The 22135-nt window shown below is 55.3% G+C and overlaps 1 protein-coding gene across 2 annotated transcripts in view; it reads right to left on the bottom strand.

Moving 5' to 3' along the window:
* Nucleotides 1–22135, bottom strand: part of IFFO2 (intermediate filament family orphan 2) — a 50799-nt gene that overhangs the window by 13197 nt on the left and 15467 nt on the right. The window contains exons 2-4 of one of the 2 annotated variants that reach the window (XM_033228089.1): nt 3514–3574; nt 2125–2220; nt 809–949 (exon numbers count right to left, since the gene is read on the bottom strand). In XM_033228089.1, coding sequence (XP_033083980.1) covers nt 809–949; nt 2125–2220; nt 3514–3574 — 298 coding nt within the window. The remainder of the gene's footprint in view (nt 1–808; nt 950–2124; nt 2221–3513; nt 3575–22135) is intronic. The other variant, XM_033228091.1, reaches the window with a different exon arrangement.

Raw genomic sequence — 22135 nt, 5'->3', positions numbered from 1 at the left:
CCCAGCAGAGGGACAGCAAGAAGGCATGGAGGTGGAGAGAGGGCCCCAGAGAGGCCCGGATCTGGCCCAGCGACGTCAGAGTCACACACACAGAGCGACAACACACCGTATTGCCCTGGGCTCAAGCAAAAGCCAAACACAACCCAAAACTCAAGAAGCAGCCTCTGGAGAATGACATGTGCCTCATTCGGCTGGACTGGCCCCCCAAGCCCTCTCCAGAAGACAGCCTCACTGGCGCTAACCTGATCGCCGTCTCTCGGGGGCACCCACACTTGCACGTTAGGTCGGGGGGGTATCGAGAGCCTCTTTGGGGGGAATGAAAAATAGTCAAAGGCCAACAGCTCCCCTTCTGAAGTCTGAGGCCCCTCTACCAGAGCTCAGGCCAGCTCCCCGAGCTCTCCCCATAACCTGGCCAGGGTTCCCCAACCATGGGGATGATGCCCAGTTCTAGCACCCAGAGGAAGGAACAGGAAATGGGGCAGTGGGTACAGTGTAGGCTGGTGAACCAAGCCCTGGAGGGGCAGGAGACTGATTTCTGCCACTTCCTTCCTTGAGCACAGCACATCATCCTCTGGGCCTCGGTCTCCCCAGCCATAGGATGAAGCAGTCAGACGAGCCTATGAGTCCAGGGGAGCCTGATTCTACCTTTACCTGGGGAGGCCACAGGGTCGGGTAGTTCTGCCTCTCGGGGAAGGGGAGGGAGTGAGTGGGATGTGGAGGGAAACAGGGGTTGGCTGGGCAGGGCTGGAGGCCAGGGCTGCTCTGGGAGAGCGGGGAGTTGGCTGGTGAGCAGGGCAGCCCTAGTCACCTGGAAGATCTTGGACACGTCTTCCGAGTTCCGCTGCTGTGCGACATCGCACAGCTTGGCCGTGATATCGATTCGGCGGCAGATGTCCATGTCCACCTTCATGGCCTTTTCTTGGATCTTTGTGTCCAGGTCTGTCATGGGCTGCAGGGAGGACAGCAGGGTTTACATGAGCGAGGGATGGAGCAAGCCTGGGGGGCTGGGCAGAGAGGTGGGGAGACCCCTAGGTGTCAGCAGGGATGGTGCGGGGAGGCCTCCAGAGTCCGAGGGTGCCTTAGGCTTTTCCGTGGAGTGGAGGGCTGCGGCGCTGCTCAGGGTGGGATGGGGTCGGGGCCTTGGGAGTCGGGGGCCAGTGTGACACCGTGTGTGCTGCTCTCCCTAAGGGCTGGAAGGCATCCTCCCAGCAGACACAGGATCCATGTTTACTTTGTTAGAGCAAAGAAAAAAGAAAGCCAAACTCCCGCTGGAGAAAGAGAGCCCTTCTTTTCCCGCCCACACACCCTACCTGTCCCCGACACAGGCAGCTCTCTCTCTCTTGGATGCCTCCCACGACCAGCAGTGGGAGTCACTGAGGACCACAGGGTGGATCCCCTTGGACACAAGTGAGAGGGAGCCCAGTGGCCTCCAACTAGGGTCCTGAGAGGCTTCTACCAACCTCACCCAGCTTCATGCCCCTCCACACCAGGAGCCATGCCAGGCTCACTCACCCATGTTCTGGCCCCTTCTGCCTTCTGGTGGGGTCTCCCCCTGTACTGCCCACTGTTGGAAGGAGGAGACCTGGGTCCCCAGCACCAAGACGCCCTTTGCTGCCAATAGCTCCCCCCACCCACAGATATTCAGAGGGGCCCCAGATTGTCAAAAAGACACGCACGCCAGCCTTTCCTGACCTCACAGAGCAACCCTGCTGAAGGCCGCTGGGCCTGCGAGTCTCTCAGGCCCGCACAGACCAGACGGCACCGGGCCCAACCTGCCAGACACCCCACTGCACCCAGACACCAAGGCCTGCCCTCATCAAGGCGAGCTGGGAAGGAGTGGGAGCAAACACACACAGACCATCAGGGAGCCCGGGGAGGGTGGGATGGGTTAAGCGGCAGATTAATGCATCTCTACTCAGACCAAGGGAAGCGGAAGTGGGGAGGGGGTGGGAGGAGGGTGCCTGGTCTCTGATGCATCCAATGCATCCGTCATCCTCACGGTCAAACACAGCCAGCCAGGATTCTAACTAGAAGCCGAGCTCCAGAGCCTCGGAGGGAATGAAGCATTTTGCATGATGGGTGTGGGGGAGGTCATGACACCCAGGGGCGGCGGGCGGCACTTACGTCACTCATAAGCCCCTTAAACACCACCAGCTCGGCCTTGAGCCGCTCGATCTTCTCGTTCATCTCCTCCTGGATGGCATCAGCCTCCTGTGCTGCCTGCGGGGACGGAGATGGGGAGGCTTCAGAGGGGCCAGGTCCTCTGGGGATAGAAGGGTCTGGACACCTGAATCCAGAGCCCTAGGCACCCGATGTCCACCCCAGCTGGGCACCTGCATGCCAGGGAAGGGGCGCCAAGGACCTCATCCTGCCTGGCTTCCCACTGAACACTGCCGACTGCTTAAAACACTTTCCAAAGGATTATCTATTACGTGGGAAAATCCATGGCAGGTATTAAAAGAGCAGGTTAATTAACAAGCAATCCTGTTACATTAAAAATATGAGATCAATCCGTGTGAAATTGCCAATATTGGGCCATCTCTGCTTTCAAAAATGACAATGTCACGTGTGTCGACCTAACATGCATCTAAAAGAGCGTGGGTGTGCGTCCGCACAGACAAGATCGGAAGGTCACACGCCAGTTTTTCAACTGTGGAGGGGTGGAACTGAAGATCATTTGTATTTTCTTTGTGCTTTTCTAATAGCTTCCACATATTTGACCATGAACCCATTAAATTTATAAAGAAAAAAGCACTTTCGTTATAAAAGAAAGGGAGACATTCAAACTTTTCCTTCTACCCACTGGCAATTATCTTAATCTGTCTCTAACTTTCTTAGACGATAAATGCTTTCGGTATCAGAACGCAATTTCTAGACATTTTTGGAGGAACTTTTCATGCCTTCTCAGGGGGTTGCTACTTTTGTTCCCATTTGACAGAGAGGAAAATAGAGGCTGAGAAGATGAAGTTTGCTGCTCAGGTTACACCACAGGCGGGGGAGTTGCAGAGCCCAGAATGCAGAGATTCCAGCTAGAGCAGCAAGGGAAATGTTTCCAAATGCCCACCACAGAGAGCCTGCTCAGGCTGGGAGCCCACCTGTGATGTGCCCACCTGCCCTCTCCAAGGCCTTCAGCCCCAACCGAGGGCACCCTTCTTGTTTGGGGGCTTACAGACCACCTAGTCCAAGCCTCAGGTGGGGAGACAGTGACTGGTGAGAAGGGTCGCTGGTCCCAGCTCATACAGCAGCTGGGACTTTCACCCTGGGACCCGGACCCAGGCTTCTCAACCCCTGCATCAGAGCTCTTGTGCAACACTGTGCTGGTCCATTCCTAGCTTCCAAGCAGAGGAAGTGGAAGAGATTTCTTGGCTCCATAAAGGAGAGACTGAGGCAGTAGGAGGTCACAGAGTAGGGGCTGTGCAAGAATGTCCTGGCTTTGCCGCATGAAGACTGTGCCCCTTGGCCACACAGCTCTCTGGCATGCCTCTCCTGGCCAGGATGTCTGAGGGCTCTTACCTCCTGCAGTGTGTCCACCATGGTCTGAAGGTTCATGCGCTTGGCGAGCTCCTCCTCCCATCTGCAAAAGCCAAGAGGAACAGGTGGTCAGAAGGTGAGCTCCTTGTGCCAGTCCAGCCCTCAGACACAACCCCAACACCCACCCGGGGCCTATCTTGAGCTGGGCAAGGAAGGTGCATTGGGGCATCCATCCCTCCCTGCCCTCTGGGAGTTCCCAGCCTAGGGGAGTGGTGTGAGAGGACAGCCAGGCTGATATATAACCAGAGTACCAGCTGGTGGTGACAAGCGCCACATTAAGGTATGAGCCCAGGACTTCACGAAGAGAGGGGTGGGAGGGACCACCACCTGCCTGCATGCAAACTGTAAAGTGCTGTGCAAGCACTGCTTGCTGCTGCTTCTGCTGTTGCTGCAAGATGCAGTAGCAAAGCCAGTCCTTAGAAGCCACGCTGCAGCCAGCTCCACTCTCAGGCTCTTCTTTGCACCCATTGTGCTAAGCATTGTGATGCCCTACAGCCTACCCAAACCAACACAGAACTCTCCTATGTAGGTGTTATCATTCTATTTTACAGTTGTGGAAACCGAGGCTCGGAGAGGTTAAATAAACGTCTTGCCCAAAGACACACAGTGAGTCAGTGGGTGGGGCTGGAATTCAAACCCAGGTTTGTGTTATTACATTAAAACAAAACTCAATAAATACAGTTCCCACTGATTTAGCGTTTACTATGTGCCAGGCCCTGTTGTTCCAAGGGCTTCCACACCACTACTTTCACATGCATACTGCCCGAAGCTGAACAGGAAAAGCGGGAGGGGAGAAGGCAGAGGAGGGTTCAGTGGACCCCCCTGCCCTTAACCGCAGGAAGGGGTGGGAGCACTTCCCTGGGGCTGGATGATAATACCAATTCCAGAACCACCTTCGCTGAGACTTACTTTGTACCAGGCACTGTTCTACATGAAGTTAATTCAATCCTCATAACAACCCATGGCGTGGGTCCCATCATTATCCCAGGTGCAGAAAGCAAGGCCCAGAGGCACAAGCTGAGCCCAAGGCCAGGGTGAGATAGTGTGGAGCTAGGACTGAAACCCAGGTGGGGAGGCTCCAGACTGGTTGCTCAGAATCCCCTTGCGGAGCTCCTCATAGACCCAGGAACTGTCAAAGCCTGAAGGCCCTAACCCAGCTCCTTCAACACAGTTCCTCCCTCCCTGGAGGCAGCTGGGGGCAGGTTCTTTCCCTACTGGGATGTCTGTCCATCCTGGGACAGACAGAGGAGCTTCTCTCCTTCCTCACCCGACTGCTACCCTCCCTACATGGCCTCGGAGCAGCGCAGTCTGGAACCCTTTTAGGATACTGTCGGGGCCAGCTAAAAATAGGCCAGAGGGGAGGGAGGGGTGGAGAGCTGGTTACATCACCGGCTTTTGGAAACAAGAGAAAACGGATACTGTTTGCACACACAGAGGAAAATTCCTCCTCTCTCCCACAGGAGACAGCCCCGGCCAGGGCTCCTGGAGGACACATACTCTCTCCCTCTCCCTCTTTTCTCCGGCCTTTCCCAGCCCTAGCGTTAGCTGCTAGGCTGAGATCTGCGTGGGTTCCAGGGTCCAGACCTAGACGGCAAGGGATTCCTGCCAGGGCTAGAGGGCACAGAGGAAGCTAAGAGGGGGCAGGGAGGGAACCTAAGGGCCTAATCCAACCGGGACCATCTCACTGAACCTCCCCTCATTGTATAAATGGGGACACTGAGGCCGAGTGGTCAAGCCATTTGCCCAGATAACCCAGTATATCAGGAGCAAGGCTAGGACCGGTCCCAGGCCATCTCTCGCCGAGAAGAGCAGGCCCCACGTTGGGGACAGGAATCACAATGGGGGGAAAGTTCCCAAGCCACTCCACCCCTGCCCAGGAGCACAAGGCATCTGGGGCCTCCTTCGGGGGTGAAGGCTGGAGCACAGGTCCCAAGCTGAATCATCTCTTCTGGCCACGCTGCTCAGAGTGGGGAAGGCGACTCAATTCCAAAGCCACTGAGCAGGGCAGGTGCAAAGGCGAGCCCCAGCGTGGCTCTGGCTGCAGCCTGGCGTCTAGAGCCAGCCCTCTAACACATCTTGCAGAAAGAACAGAAGTAGCAAAGAAGGGCACAAAAAATAAAGAATGACATGGCTCCTCCCTTGGATGCAGGCACCCAGGGGCACCTCCCTGACACTTCCCATTCCCCAGAGGGACCCTTTGGAATGAGGCCCAGCACCCCTCATTTTTCCTTTGAGCAACCATCTCATGAGGAAGGCGAGGCAGGAGCCAATAGACCCCTTGTACAGATGGAGAAAACGAGGACCGGAGAGGGAATGAGACTTGCCCCAAATCCACCCAAGGTGACAGCGGGAGCCCAGATCTTTGGCTCTCCAGACACAATAACAGCAATAGCACCAGCAACCATTAACTGGGGGGTACGGTCTGGGTGCCACACACCCGGCTCACTGCCTTGGACACACATCACTGGCTTTAATGTGGATTATTAACCCTCCTGGGGAAAGAATTTCTAACTAAGCCCATCTTGCAGATAAGGGAGCTGAGGTTCAAAGAGGTAAAGTGACTTGTCTAAGGTCACACAGCTAGCAAGCAGGGAGCTGGGACTCAAAGCCAGTCCAGTCTCTAAAGCAGTGAGTCTCACCCTAGAATGTGCACACCAATCACCTGGGCATCTTATTACCATGCAGATCCTGGTTCAGGAGGCGAGGGCTGGGGCAGACAGCTCCCTAGTGATGCTCAGCTACAGATGGCACTGAGTGGCCAGGCTCTGAAGACCACACAACCCAGCCCCTCCACCTCTCCTCTCCCCTCCTTCCGCCCCACCCCCTCCACCCTACCACATCTCAATCATGTTTCCTGAGCTGCACACACCACACCCCCAGGATGAGCTTGCACAAATGATTTCATGGGCTTTTTATTTCCAAAGCCAGACTGGGTTGGCAGCCGGCTGGCCTGCTCCCAGGAGGTTGAGGACAGACCCCGAATGTGGACAGCAGCTGGCTTGACTGAAGAGCCTGTCGTCCGCCCTGACATCCCTCCCAGCAGTGGTGGAGAAAACCTGGCTCAGCCAGCTCCAGTGTTGACAATGCAGAAAAGCTCTGTCCTTGGACCGTTCTGAGGACTGGCGTGAAGGGCCAGGTGGGCGATGTGTTTCTTATGGCACTCCAGACACCCGCATTCCCTCCCCACCCACCCAGAGCCAGGGAGCACTCAGCTTAACTGAGAACTGGTCAACCAAGTTGCTGGCACGGAGATTTCAACATCTGCTTCCCAAGCACAACCTCCCTCTTCCCTGGGTCTGCCCACAAGAGTAAGGTTTCAGTGGGGAGGGTGTTTCAGGCAGAGGAACCAACAGAAACAAAGAGGGCAGCAGGAAGGGACAGGCCAGGCACTGTCTGCCACCAAGAGACGGGTGCACCTACTTTGAGTCAGAGATTTGCGGACATCATTTCCTTTCAGCCTGCACAAACCCTGCTCTCAGCCCCAGCCCACGGCTGACCAAATGACTTGCCCAAAGACTGCCTAGGAAATGGCAGCACCTGGATTCGAATCCAGGTCTGGCAGAATCCTACGCCTGGGCCCTTTAAGGCTACAAGGGGAAGGAAGGCTGGAGTGAACATAAAGAGATCACTTTGAGGGTACAAAGGCCAGTTTCCTTGAGTCTCCCTCAGCAGTCCAGGGGCTGTTCTGTTGGCTGGGGAGGGGTTCTTTCTGGTCTTTTGAAGACTCCAGGATATTGACAGGCCTGTCACTGGAGGAAAATGAGGTGACAAACACATCCCAGTGTTCTCTGAGGGGCAGGGCCTTTCCATAGATCCCCTCCATCATACTGCACATGCACTGGGCTGGAAAGCTACCCTGTCCCCACTTTACAGGTAGGAAAATGAAGACCTAGGGCCTATGGACAACTCCAGCCACGGCCAACATGGCTTGACTCACTGAGAGCCGCCCCTGCCCACCCTGACCCGGCAGCTCATAAAACTTCCAAATCCTTCTCTCTTCTAGTGCTGGATGACAGAAGAGACATGTATTGACCACCTTCTCGATGGTGTCCACCACGTTAGGTACTCACACCTCCCTCTACAAAACCCCGCTGAACCCTCCCCTGGGGATCGTCCCCATGTTGCAGATGAGGCTCGGAGGTCAGGTAACTCATTTCCCCTCTTCCTCTCTCCTCCTCACCTGAAACCCTAGCCATTCTCCCAGGTTGGTCTCAAATGTCACCTCTTCCCCAAGCCTCGCATCCACGTCCACTGTTTGCCCCACAGCTGAAGGCAGCGGAGGCCCCAGGATCTCCTCTTCCCCAGTGGCATGGTCGTGGGATCCCACAGCACACAGCTCTTGCCCAAAGGAGCCAGTCCCATGATGCCAGGGCCAATGATGGCTCCACCGTGTGGTCACCGCCACTTCCACCTTCCCCACCACCACCGGGGGCTGGTACTCATCTTGGGAGGTCTCAGGCACAGAGATGGGGCAAGGAGGAAGCAAGAGGCAAGGTCCCTGGCCTAGGTGGGAAAACAGGCACAGGAGCCAGGTCTCAAGTGGGGGTCCAGTCCTTCTGCAGGCCCAGAGAGCTGGTTATGATCATTCCTGTGCTTGCTGCTGTATCCCTGTACCTAAAACTGGCTGGGCACTTGCTAAGGAGTCAGGTATTTATCGAGTGGATTGGTTGGTTGGATGGATGGATGGATGGATGGATGGATGGATGGATGATTGAATGAATCCAAAGCTGCACTTACTCCTCAGTGCCCTGATGGCCCTCGCCTCCAGCCAGAGCTCCTTTCCCCCAGAGCATCCTTAGCCTGAACGATCCCAGCCCAGGGGGCTCACGGGAGGCAAATTCCCAGCACAGCCCCTGCACTCAGCTTCATCCATTCGGCTCCAGAGCCTCTCCTGGGAGAGGCCAGGCCAGGCCAGGGGGAGGGATGGCCAGGGCAGGAAGCAGGCAGGAGAAGGAGAAATCTTCCCTTTCCCACTTCCCACAGCCCTGGGCCAGGGAGGGGAGGCAGGGATGTCAGGACAAAGAGTGCAGGGAGAGGAAATGACTCCACAAAAGCACACAGCAGCTGAGATCGGGGGCCTTGGCCACCATCTTAGCAGAACAAGCACTCTCTGGGGCTGGTGGCCAGGAGGGGGAGGTGGCAGCACCACCCCAGCCAGATGTGGTCTCTTCGCATTCCTGAGGAGCCACCACTGGAACCACGTGAGGGACGAGAAGTCTCTGCTGGCCACTGGGGAAAGGGGGTGGGCAGATTCTATGCCAGTCCCCACCCCCACCCCACTCAGGGCCAGTGCCTCCCCCTCCCCCGTCAGCTCAAGATGACACACAGACCTGCAGGAAAGGGACCGACAAGCCTGCCCTACAGAGGGGCGGAAACCCAAGCTGAAGTCACCAGCAGTGGGGCTGACTCACAGATTTTTTCACTTCCTGTGCAGTCAGAGAAAGAGGCTGGAGGCTCCCGCTCAGGAGGAAAGTGGGTGCGGGTCCAGCAAAACAATGAAGGCTCCAGGGATGAACCTGGGGCTCCTGGAGTGAGCATCCCAAGACTCCAGGGCAGCAAGAGACGGGTCCAAATTCTGCCCCATCGCTTCCCAGTTGCGTTGTGCAAGTCAGTTACCTTCTCTGGGCCTCAGTTGTCCCCTGTGTGAGTCGGGAAGCCAGCCACCCACTTTTGAAGGTGGCTGTGAGAACTACAGGAAGGGGACCGTGTGGGTGAAAGCACCCCTGGCACCCAGCAGACCACGGGTGTTCAGCAGCTCCATGTGAACTGCACGGCGCGTGGCCGCCTCCCACCTCCAGAGTTGCAAGGGAGGTGTAGAAACGGCCCACACCTTGAGGGAAGGCGAGTGGCCGGCACACCTCGGCTGACTCACTCAAGTGAGGGGAAACGAGCTCAGGTGAGGCTGGGCTGGAGCCCTCAGTGGAAGACTTCATTCTGGGCCAAGCGTGGGCCTGGCCTCTGGCAGAGGGCAGGTGGGGGCAGAGAGCAGCTTCCTTCCCAGCGGGTGGAGGGCTGGCACCCTCTCAGCTCCACCCTGGCCTCAGGGAGCTCACCCCACTGTAGCAGGGCTGGGTGCAGGTGGCCAGGGGCATGCTGGAGCCTGGCGACTCAGACCACGGGAGATTTTGCCTGGCTGGTGCCCCTCAGCTCTGAGCTGCCCCAGCTCCTGTGTTTGCCCACCTGCAGATGCACAGAGGCATCCCAGCATGGACAGTGCCTCACCCCAGGCCTCACAGCAGAGCCAGGGCCAAGCCTGGGGGCCCCAACCGGCTGTTCTTCTCTAAAATAATATCTGAGCTGGAGGAAGAGGTTGCAGGCACAGTGGCAGACCAGGGGAGCCCTTTCTTCAAATGCAGTTTCGCAGAAGCGGATGGGTTGGGAAGACCAGAGCAGGCTCCCCGGTGGGGTCAGGGCTGCGTGCCCCCAACAGCCCCCACTTGCTTCTGCTGAGCCCTTCTAGAGAACCTGAAAACCACAACCAAGTCAACTTCCTCCTTGCATACCATCCCCCTCTAATACCACAGACAATTCATATTTAAGGCAGAAAAAAAATCTGATAAGGGAGTGGGAGTGGGGCAGGGCTGGGAATACAATGTGGAAATCCTGCCACTACTGCTAACACAGGGCTCACCTCTGGGGCAGCTCAGCACTGACGCACATGTGGATGCTTTGCCTCCTGACTTCCTCTCCCACGTGGCGCACTGCAAGCCTGTCTTCTCCCCCGAAAATGGACAGCCAATAAGCTCAAGTCCCTGTGTGTAGAAGAGGCCCCCTCCTGCCTACCCCAAGCCCCACCCCCCGGGACACCTATCACCACCTCTTGTGGCCTCCCGGCTCCCATCTCCATGGAGCCCCTGATCCCCGAGAAAGGCTGCCTCACAGACGTGCCCATCAGAGCCCGGCTGCCCAGCTGTACTCCGCTGCTCTCGAAGGAAAGACAAATTAAATGCCAACTGATCGTCTCCACGGAGGAGGTATTAATTTAATGTGAACACTTAACCAGGGCAGCCGATTCCATTACAGGCGGGCAGTAATGGCCCGGGCAGGACGGAGCACAGGCTGCATGCTGGGGATGGGGGCCAGGTTTGAGAAGCCACTAATCAAGTGTGCCCCAGCACACTGCCACCCACACAGACACACAAAGCTGCTTTCAACCAGAAACAGCAGCCTCCTCCAGGGATCCCAGCAGGCCAGGTCTGTTCAAGGTTGCTCAGGGGAGAGGCAGAGGGGTCTGACATCCACAGGGAAGTTCCCTGTGGAAGAGAGGGTACTGGGCTAGGAAGCAGGAGGTCCTGGTTCACGTCCTGGCTCTGTTGCTAATTCGCTGCATGACCCTGAGCAAGTCCCTTCTCTGCCCTGGGCCTCAGTCTCCCCATCTGTAATAGGATCTCCCAAAATCCCTCTGGACATGATATTTGCACACCCTAGATAGGGCCCTTCCTTGGAGTCCAGAAGAGGTGACAGCCTCAGGGACACCAACTCCATCCAGAGTTATCCTGAGTGCTATCAAGGCTCTGACAGCCTGCACTCAACAGCAGACACCCGCTGGGTGCCCTCTCCCAGAAGCAGCAGCAGCATGGTGTGGGAGCATGCATTCATTTGTTTGCCCCTCACTCATTCGTTCCATAAACAGTTCCTGAGGGCTTGCCACGAGCCCCGCGGGCCTTAGAGGGTCAAAGGTTGTAGGCATTTCTGCAGACCTCTCCAGGAAGGGCAGGTGAGCTGAGAAAGTCATCTGCCTCTGTGTGATCCCCTGAGGGCCTACCTACCTCAAGCTAGAAGCCTCAGTCTCCACCTCTGTAAAACGGGGAGAGCAATCCCACCTCGTAGGGCTCATGGACGGATCAGGAGAGCAGGCTCAAGTGAGGCACACAGGCGCCCTCGAGAGATGATGCCCACGCTCTTCACCGGTGTCACCCTGGCTCTACCTGCCTGGCGGAGGGAGAGGCAAATGGGTGGGTGAAAGTCTGGGCCGCCTAAGCAAGGACACTTCTCCATCCTGTCCTGGCCCTCTGGGGACCCAGGAGCAACTGAGAGAGGTGGCACTGAAATCAAGTTGCTAAGGAGTTTTCCCAGCAAGGAGGTGAAAGTGAGTCCCATCACCTGGCAGAGGGAATGAGCTGCGTGGGGTCATCACATTCCCCCCACCTGACATTCCCCCACCTTGTTTCCTGGTGACCAATGGGGCCCTTTGCAGGGAAGCTAGCTGGTCTCTGGGCTGTCTGCGGTGAGCCATCAGGACTTGAGAGAGGTGAGTGGGAGAGAACGGCAAGCCCCTAACTGGGCTCCGGCCCCCAGCCACACACCCCTTCAGGCAACAAGGCAGCAGCCTTGTGCAGGAAGTCCTGAAGCTAGTCCTGCCTCTGCCCCAGCTGGCTGCATGATCTGGGGCAAGTCCCTTCCCCTCCTCTGGCACCAGTTTCCCGTCAGTAATGCAATGATGTCAAACTGGATGAATTCTAAGGGCCCACCCATCCAAGCCAGAAAATAACTTCCATGATCCCTGGACAAGCACCCTACACTGACCACAAAGCCACCTGACAAACCACAAATGCTCAAAAGCCAGCTGGGATGCCAGTCCTTGTGTTCCAACCAGTGTGTGTAGCGGAGAGGGGAACAGGGGCTCTGGAGACAGAGGGTCCTGGGATCCAATCCCAGCTATCCATCTTGTAGTTCTGTGACCTTGAGCAAGCTATGACCCTCTCTGGGTCTTGGTAATACCTCCCACCTCCGAGGGGTTTTGCCCGCATTCCATGGAATAGCATATGAAAAGTGCCCAGAACAGTGCCTGGTCTACCACAAGCATGCTATTGGTGTCATCATCCTCATCCTCGTGACCTCCCAATTACAGTTGCTCAGAGAGGTGGGGAGAGGCTGGGAGAATGCTCTAGGACCACACTGTAAGTGAGGGGTCAGACTTGAACCCAGGGTCATCTGACCCCAGAGCCACTGTCTGCATAACAGCCATGTTGTTGATGGTCATGATAATGAGCTAGACACTGCCTTCACCTGGCTGGGTGGCTGGCACTACACGGGGACGGGGTGGCAGAAGGAAAGAAGCCAGATGCTAATGCCACAGAATCCCCATGCCAGCAAAACCCATTGAAAGCCCTGTTTTTGCCCGCCACACGCCATAGACTTACCCCAGGAACTAACGGGCATGCCCAGCCCTTGAGGTCTGTCCTAACAAAGGCCACGATGGCAGCAGGTGGGTCCAGGGCAGGACAGCCCAGCTGGTCTCATGGCACCTTCCAACACATACGAGGCATTTAAGGGTGTTCACCCAGGCCAACTGTTGGCTTTTTTGGGCAACATGGGGCCCAGGGAACCCCCAGATCCCCTGCCCCAATGCCAATCTGAGGTTTCAGTTGTTTTCCGAGGCACCTGTCCAATTCCCCTGTCTATATTTGCTCGGATTCCCAGCATCACTCCCACTTGGTATCACTTATTGAAAACAAATTTGGAGAGGCTGAACATGGGGGCTCATGGCTGTAATCTCCACACTCTGGGAGGCCGAGGCAGGAGGATCATTTGAGGCCAGGAGTTCAACACCAGCCTGAACAACATATTGAGATCCCATCCCTACAAACAAATTTTAAAAATTAGCCAGGCATGGTGGCACGCACCTGTAGTCCTAGCTACTTGGGAGGCTGAGGTTGGAGGATCCCTCGAGCCTAGTAGTTTGAGGTTGCAGTGAGCTAGGTTCAGGCCACTGCACTCCATCCTGGGTGACAGAGTGAGACTCTGTCTCAAAAACAAACAAAAAACACCTTTGGAGAAACTGCAGCTCTGTGGACACTCACAATCCCAAGCAGCATGCTGGCCAGTGCCCTCCTCCCACTGCTTCTGTCCAGAAACTACACCCAGGTGGGCACTCCCCCCACCCCTAAAAAACCAGGCCACTCCAAGGAGGAAATTGTCTCAACCAGCATCTCACAGGGAGGAAAAATCTGCATCATAAATTGCAGGCCACCATGAAGTTTCTGGAGCACCACTGCCAACCTCTTCCAGGCCTGGGAACCCCTTCATCACCTCCTCCAGGGAGCTTTCCATGACTTCCCCGGAATAAGTCACCATGCCCATTCTGATGTTCCCAGTCCTGAACTCACACCTTCAGTACTGGCATCCAGGGGCTGTAAATTTTCACTTCCCTGTCTCTCTCATCAGACTCCACTCTTCTACAAGAAGGGAAGAATTTGCGTTTATTGTAAAATGCTGATTAGGTGCTAATCATTTGACTCCCACAATCTCTAATTCTCACCACAGTTCTGCGAGCCGGATGTTATCATTCCCACTATACACACTCAGGTGAAATGACTTGTTCAAGGTCAAATCCAGGTCCATATGGTTCCCAAGCCTCTCTATGGTTTGACAGTGTCTCGTTGTCTCCATAAGCCCCACTCCCTGCCCACACCCCTAGCACATCACTTCAAAAATGCCCCCGCATTACAATGCTAGGGTCAGACGCACAGATGTGTACACATGGGGTCACAGTCACTGATCCAGAAAAAAAGTCATTTTACTCATGTACTTATTTCTCAGCGCCAGAGAACCCAGGTGCAGGAAGGCCTCGGCACACCACCACCTCCACTGCCAAGGCGATGAGCTGGGGCCGGCACGTGGTGAGCAAGAAAGGCACCAAGCTCTGGAGCTGGATGGAACAAGGCTCAAACCCCAACGGTACCAACCACACGCTCCTGGGCAAGTGATTCCAATCCCTGACGCTCCCCATTTGGTCATCATAAAGATCCCCCCGCCTCTGGAGGCTGCTACAGTTTGTGAAAAGGAGGGTATACACAGGCTCCGAATAAACGAAGGCTCTCGTCCCTTCTCTGCCTTCCCTGTCACTAGCTCCAGGGTGCTGGAGAGAGCAGCACCCTTATTGCTGTGCTCTGGAAAATGGTCTGTTTCTTTCTGGCTCCACTGCGCTATGGAAATCACGGGGTTGCGGGGAGGTTGCAGCTTGCCATTGGGCCCCCAGGCACTGAATGCAGAGATCTCACTCCTGGCCCCACTAGACTAGGATGCCAGGAGGGGCAGAGGGTCTGCACTTCTGAGCTGTGTGCCTTTGGGCCAAGCACTTAACCGCCTGTACTCCAGGCCCCCTGGCTTTGAGCAGGGGCTAACAGAAGCACCTGCCTTGCCAGGTGGTTGTGGTAGATGAGTCAAGACACATTTCACACTTAGCACAGTGCCCTGCTCCCAGTAAATGCTCAATAGATGGAAGCTATGATTAGTCATGGAACACGGCCTTTCTGCTGCCCTCCTTGCCATGGAAAATGGTAACTCAGCTGGAGGGCAGTTCCTCTGGGTAGACTGGCCAAGGCCCCAGGGACGAGGCAGGGTACCTGGGTGCCAAACCAGCCTCCTCTGCTACCAATGCCCGGCAACACACGGGCTGTCAAGACACACAGGAGGATGTCCCATCTCCCTTGTGTCCAATTCGGCACCACATCCCAGTGCCTGGCACAAGATCTGGCACTGAGAGAGCCTTCGTGAGCAGGGATTGGGTGTTTCTGGAGACACCCAAGCCTGGCAGCCCAGAATAGTTCCCACAGCCCAACTCAGGCTGGCTACCGGCTTACATTTCATCTTCTTCCCCCAGGACAGAATCAACAAACATTTCCCAAGTGCTCACCCCGGAGCCAAGTGCTGGGGACACAGAAGTGGATTAAGAGAATTCTCTTCTCACTGAGAGAGGGGAGGCGAGTTCCGGAGCTCTTGCCGGGGCAGGACCTCTGGCTCCTGCAGCCTCAGATCCTCAATCCCTTCAACCCAAGAAGCGTGGGAAGATCTGGGCACTGGCTGCCTTGTGCCAGGCAAGCGGGGATGGAAGGGAATGCTCGCCCTGGGCCAGGGGGTATCTTCCTCTACCCATGAGTGAAGGGCCCCATACAAGTTGCCACTGCTCATTTGTACCCAGGGGCAGGAGGGAGGAAACCAAGCATTCACCATCCCACTGAAAACATCGGTTCCCTTCATGAGGGACGTGGGTGACTGGGGATCATAGGGTAGAACTATCACTCTGTCCTCTCTGTATCTTTTCTTAATACACATAACAGGCCAGGCACGGTGGCTCACACCTGTAATCCCAGCACTTTGGGAGGCCGAGGCAGGTGGATCACTTGAGCCCAGGAGTTCAAGACCAGCCTGGGCAACATGGTGAAAACCCATCTCTACAAAAAATACAAAAAATTTAGCCAGGTAGCCAGGTGTGGTGGCACTGCTTGTAGTCCCAGATACTCAGGAGGCTGAGGTGGGAGGATTGCTTGAGCCCAGGACCTCAAGGCTGCAGCGAGCCAAGATTGCACCACTGCACTCCAGCCTGGGTGACAGAGCAAGACCCTGTCTCAAAAATAAATAAATAAATAAACCATACAACACACCATCTTAACCATTTTTAAAGTGGCATTAAGTGCATTCACACTGCTGTGCAACCATCACCTCCATCCATCTCCAGAACTCTTCCATCTTGCAAAACAAACTGTACCTGTTAAGCAGTAGCACTCCATACCCCTCTCCCCACAGCCCCTGGCAACCACCCTTCTACTTTCTGTCTCTGTGGATTCCACTTGGGGGTACTTTGTGTAAACAGAATCAGATAGTATTTGTCCTTCTGTGAATGGCTTATTTCTCTTCTTTCTTTTCTTTTCTTTCTTCTTTTTTTTTTTTTTTTTTTTTTTGAGACAGGGTCTCACTCTGTTGCCCAGGCTGGAGTACAGTGGTACAATCACAGCTCACTGCACCTCCACCTCCTGGGCCCAAGCAATCCTCCTGCCTCAGCCTCTGGAGTAGCTGGGACTATAGGCATGAGCCACCACGCCCAATTAATTTAAATAATTATTTTTTGTAGAGACAGGGTTTCACCATGCTGTCCAGCGGGTCTTAAACTCCTGGGCTCAAGCAATTCTCCCACCTTGGCCCCCCAAAGTATTGGGATGACAGGCGTGAGCCACCGTGCCTGGCCTGGCTGATTTCATTTAGCATAAATGGTTCATCCATTGTTGTAGTGTGTGTCAGAATTTCCCCTCCTTCTGTACCTTTTTAAGTCTGAATGTCACGTATACCTGCTCAAAACATCAAAACCACTTAAATTTTTAGAAGACAAAAATACCTGCTCATGTTACCCTTGCTTTAAATTGCATGAGTGTTTACAATGATTACACAAGACATAGAAAAGAAAAAAACAGGTAAGCCAGATAAAACCAATGTAAAACCCACCCAAATGAATCCCCCTCCCTGAGACAATTATGGTTAACATCGGCTGTATATCCTTCCCAACTTTTTCTTATGAGATTTTCTCTTCTTATGAGATTGTTTTTTAAAGACAATGGGATGCGACCATATGTGGTTTTCAAAAGTATTTTTTCCACCTAACAATATACGGCAGCATCCTCCCAAGCAGGTGACACAGCAGGTGGCTGCAGGGCCAGCGGTTTGATGGGTTCTCTGCTGTCACCGCAGAGTCCCTGCAATCTAAACAAGACTGTGAACACCTTCATACCCTCACATTTGCATACATGTCCAGGTATCCCTCTGGGATACCCAGATTGGGTTTCCGGATCAAGTGTGCAGACGTGGAAAAGGCTTTTGTGCCCCTCTAAAGAGCCATGTGTGACGAGCTGGAGAGAACGCTCTCCGGCATTCTCTACCACAGGCTCCCAGTTGCCCAGGGAGCCAAGGAAAAGCAAGGTCCTGGGTCCTTACTCTAGCTCCTGCAGCAACAATGTTTTGTGCCTTAGTTTCCTCACTGGTCAAAATATTGCCTTCGTCTACCAGTGGCCCTCTACCTTCCCCAAGGAGCGAGGGTTGGGAGATCAGGCTCATCTGAGAAATGGGCCAGACACTTCTTCTCCAAAAGGGTAGACAGAAGTCTCACCTGGTGGGTGATAAGTCCTGGAGAACAAGGCCACGTGCTAGGGTACAGTAAGGCTGAATAGCATCCCCCCGACACCTCCAGCCCCCCGTGTCAAGCTCCATCACACCTCCAAGGCATGTGTTGCATTCTCTGCCCAACAGGTTCTACACCCCTTCCCTGTTGTCATTTTCCTCTCTCTCTCCCTTACCTGATGTGACTTCATGACCCAGCTTATAACCCCCTCTAGGAGGCCACCCCGACTCCTTGGTCAGGGTCAAGTGCCACTCTTCTGTACTGCAAAGCCTCTGGGCCACTGGTACTGAGGTATTTGATCTCCTGCTGGTCTCCTCTACCTAACTCGTCTTCTTTTCTCTCTCTGCCTCTGTCTTTTTTTTTTTTTTTTTTTTTTTTTTTTTTTTTTTTTTTGAGATAAGATCTCACTGTGTGCCCAGACTAGCGTGCAGGGGCACAACAAAGGCTCTCTGCAGTCTTGAACTCCTAGGCTCAAGGGATCCTCCTGCCTTAGCCTCCCAAGTAGCTGGGATTACAGGTGCATGCCACCACACCTGGCTAATTTTTCTGTTTTTTTGTAGAGATGAGGTCTCACTATGTTGCCCAGATTGGTCTCAAACTCCTGGGCTGAAGTGATCCTCTCGCCTCAGACTCCCAAAGTGCTGGCATTACAGGTGTGAGCCACTGTGCCCGGCCTTCATCTCTTTCAAGATCAGGCCCATCTCTGGGTCACAAATGCAACTCCAGCGCCCACCACAGAGCTTGGCACAAGGAGGCCCCGTAAATATTCACTGGATTAAAAAGGCCCAGTAAGTGTCATCTCCAGAGCCTTCTCTAGGAGATCTAATCTAGGCCAATGCAGCCCTGTCGCCTTAGACATGGCCTCCCTGCCAGCCCCTCCCTCCAGCCTCAGTTTCCCCAAACAACCTCCACAGTCCAGGCCAACTCTGCTACTCTCTTCTCTGCACCTTGAAGCCTGGGCCTACCTTGCATAGGGCAGATGATGGGAAAGTTGGTATCCATGGCTCTCCATCCCCGGGACATTGTCTTTCTGCGTAGGCTTGGCCAAGCCCCCATGAACCCTCCACCCCATCCCCATCCCCAGTGTCTGCCGGCTCTCAGTCTCCAGGGCTCCAGCTCTTGCTTAAGTGAAAGCCAGAAGGGGGTCTGGGCAGCAGGTCTGGGCACTCAGGTCAAGAGGCAGGAGGTTCAGGGGGTCTGTGCTCAGGAGAGTGTGAGAGGCCCCCCGGCCCAGGGATATGTTTACAGCTTTGAGAAAAACAGCAACTCCCAAGGCTATTTTGGAAACCTAATATGTACTTTGGGTCTCTCCACTGTTTATTCCAAGTGACTGTGCTGCCCTGGAGGTAAATGTAGAGCACCTCAGGGTCATCTCCCGCATACTTACTCACCCGCAGCCACCCTGGAGCCAGCTGCCTGGGAGCCCAGATTTTCCTTATCATGTGCAGCCTGAAAAAAATGAGGGGCTGGCAGCCAGGCAGAGCCCACCAGCCAGAGTCAGCACACCTGGGTTGAAAGCAAGGCTCTGCGGCCTTAAGCCAAGTCACTTCCCTAGGGCTCAGTCTCCTCACCTGTAAAATGGGTGAGAATGACCCCACCTGGATTAAATGAGGATGGGCAAACACAAACTGGCTCCAGGTGTGGCCAAAAAAAAAAAAAGCACAGAACACAGGATCCTAGGACATCAGACGGGGACATCTAGGTCATTCATAAATGAGAAGTCTGAAGCTCAGAGGTGGGAGATGATACGTCCAAGGTCCCACACAAGCAGTGACTGGCTCAGTGCAACTCCAGAGACTAGGAGCTGCCTGCCATGCGGCTGGTAAGGGGAGGAGAACATTCCAGAGCAATCTCCAGGAGGGAGGAGGGAAGAGTGACAAGGACCCAGCCAACAAAAGACACGTGGGGCTTGTGCAACCAAGGACGGGTGACAGGGCAACGGCCACCTGTCTGTGCAGCGCCATCATCATCCTCACTGGCCGGGAAGGGGCAGGTTCCAGCGCAGCTGAGACAGGTAATTAGACTGCAAACACTCGCACCGAAAGAATTAGTGACTAAATACAGCTCAAGGGGATGGACTCATTACTTAATCCCAGGCTCCTGTCATCATGGCCAGCCCTGGCATTCCACCTGATGTGAACCAGTGGGGAGTGCGGAGGCAGGGCACCAGGCAACCCCACAACACACGAACAAGAGTGTTCCTCCCACCGACCCACGGGGCTGGAGAGAGAAGTCAGTCCCCTTAAGATGGGACAGGGAATGAAATGGAGCAAAGCCTCCCAGGGACCCTTCCGTGACTGCAAAGCTCCTCGGAGGCCATCTTTATTGGAGCTTGTCATCTCCTCACCCCCATTCTGCTGATGGGGAAACTGAGGCTCACCAAGGCGCAGTGACTCACCCAGGGTCACATAATCATAACAGCATTATGGAGGCTCCCATCAGCCTGGCCCAGCCCCCACTGGAGGGCAGAGCCTTGGGGCCCTCAGATGGATGGAGGGTCCTCCGAGGGGAATCCCCCAAGTGCTGCCCAGATACTGCCGGGCACCCCACACAGGGGAGGCAGCCCCAGCTATGCAAAAGAACCGGCACCAGCGCAGCCTCTCTTCTCAACTCCAACCCAGCGGGGGGCTCTCTTCCCCCTGAGATTTGGGCCTCCAGCCACAAGATTCCCAGCCAGGACTCAGCAAAAAGCCAAAAAGGAGATGGTCCAGGCCAGCGCAGCAAGAAGGAGCCAGCCTGGGGCAAAGCGGGAGGCCATTTGCAGCCGTCCCCTGCCCCTTATCCCAAAACACTTTGAGTTCAGGCAGAGCTGGGATGGGTGTCCAACTCAGCCACTCCCCAGCTGGTGATCTGCTAAAGCGACTTTACCTCTCTGAGCCTCAGTTTCCTCATCTGTAAAATGGGAATAACAATAGTACCTACACCTCCCTGGATGGTGAAGACCCCACAAGATCATAAACACCAGTGCTTAACATTATTTTGCTCCTCCTAGCGAGCAAGTCCCAGCTCTAGCTGCTGGGAAGGCTGGGAGGGAGGCTGCTGGGAGGGCTGCTACAGCATCCAGGGCCCCGGGCTTGGCTAAGCTGCGCCACGCTTCTCCTTAGAGGCTTTGCCTCTGGGTTCCCTCTCCCATGCTGGGACTGGGGAACTGTCTGGTATCGAGTGACCAAGTGCCCAGCACATAGTAGGCCCTCAACCGGTACTGACTGGATGAATGAGCTTGTGAGCTGGAGCCACAGGGCATAGCCACCTGCAGGGCGTTGGGGGAAGCCCAGCTCTGCCTGTGCTGACTTACTGTGTGGCCTTGAGTCCATCCCTGTACCTCTCTAGATCTTCTGCACAAGGAAACTCCGACCACATCAGGGACTCAGACTCCCCCACCTCGCAGCTAGGGAGACCCTGCAGGGAGCGTGGCCAGAGGACAGCCTGCCCAGTGGGGAGCCCCTTCCCAACTGGCCTGGCCCCCCAGGGACAGACAGCAGGGTCCACGCCCACCCCTGCAGGCCCTCAAAGGCAGTAGGCAGTCTCCTCCTGGTGACTTTGCCTTGGGACAGATGGGACACAGTGTGGTATCTGTCAGGCCAGATGGCCTCATTGGCCCCAGTGGCTGGGACACCAGCTGGGAGTCCAGCCCTGGCAGGCAACACTGCTTAACCCCTTCTTGCCCCAGCCACAGGAGCCAGCGTCCCCCTGGCAACTTAATCACTGGTGTACACTCAGGCCTCCTGTCCTCTCCCCTTGGAGGTGAGGGGCCTCCCTAGCACCTCTAGGGCCAAAAGGGAGTCTGGGAGGCTGTGGGAGAAAGGAAGCCACAAGGTGGGTGGGAGCGGAGGAGGTGCCACTGCTTGGCCCTGAGGGCAGCCCAGGACCGCCAGGAATCTGCCAACCCAGGGAACCAACAGGCAGGAGCACTGATTCCAGGCCAGGGAGCCCTCTGGGGCCACATGGGCTGGCTGTTCTGCTTCCAGGACATCTGTCTGCGGCAGGGACCACCAGGCCAAGAGGCCACCAGCCACCTTTATCAAGCCCCCTGCCCAAACCATAGAAACAGCATTGCCGCATGAAGGAGGACATCCAACTCAGACAGGCTGGCTGAATGGCTGTGGATGTGTTGCTCAACCTCTCTGGGCCTCAGTTTCCCTGTCAGGAAAGATGGGACCAGAGTGATCCCTGGGATTCAGGCCACTTCTGGCTCAGAGGGCTCCATGACTCCTGAAAAAGGAATGTGCCTCCCTCCCAGAAACTTGTGGGATCCTACAGGGAACAGCCAGATCTTTTCTGCATGAAGTTTGTGTCTCAACTTGTATCTGAGTCAAGGCACAGTCTCTCAGGAAATGGAGAAAAGGGAGATTGTAGGTGGGAAGAGGGTACGCAGCAAGATAATGGTGCTGCCTTGAGAACCACCAGGCAATTGATGTCCAACCACTTTCCTCCTCTGTGAAAGGCTAAAAAAAAGGGGGGGAAAGGCAGCAGTAGGGATTATGGTTAGACACCAGGAAGCACTTCCCTGGAAAAGGCCACGAGGACACTGGACGGCCTGTCTCAGAAAGGGCTCTGGAATGTGCTTCCTAGACAATAAGATCTTCAGGCAGGATTTGCAATGGTCCTCGCCCCAAGATGAGGAAGGAACAGATGACCTCTGGAGACCCCTGGAGGAAAAGAAGCCAGTGTCCAGTAGGGTAAAGTAAACAGGGCCTTGGAGTCTCTCCCCTC

Source organism: Trachypithecus francoisi, unplaced genomic scaffold (genome assembly GCF_009764315.1).
Source record: "Trachypithecus francoisi isolate TF-2019V2 unplaced genomic scaffold, Tfra_2.0 Lachesis_group12, whole genome shotgun sequence".
NCBI classification, from domain to species: domain Eukaryota; kingdom Metazoa; phylum Chordata; class Mammalia; order Primates; family Cercopithecidae; genus Trachypithecus; species Trachypithecus francoisi.
This window is presented reverse-complemented; position numbering and strand designations above follow the sequence as displayed.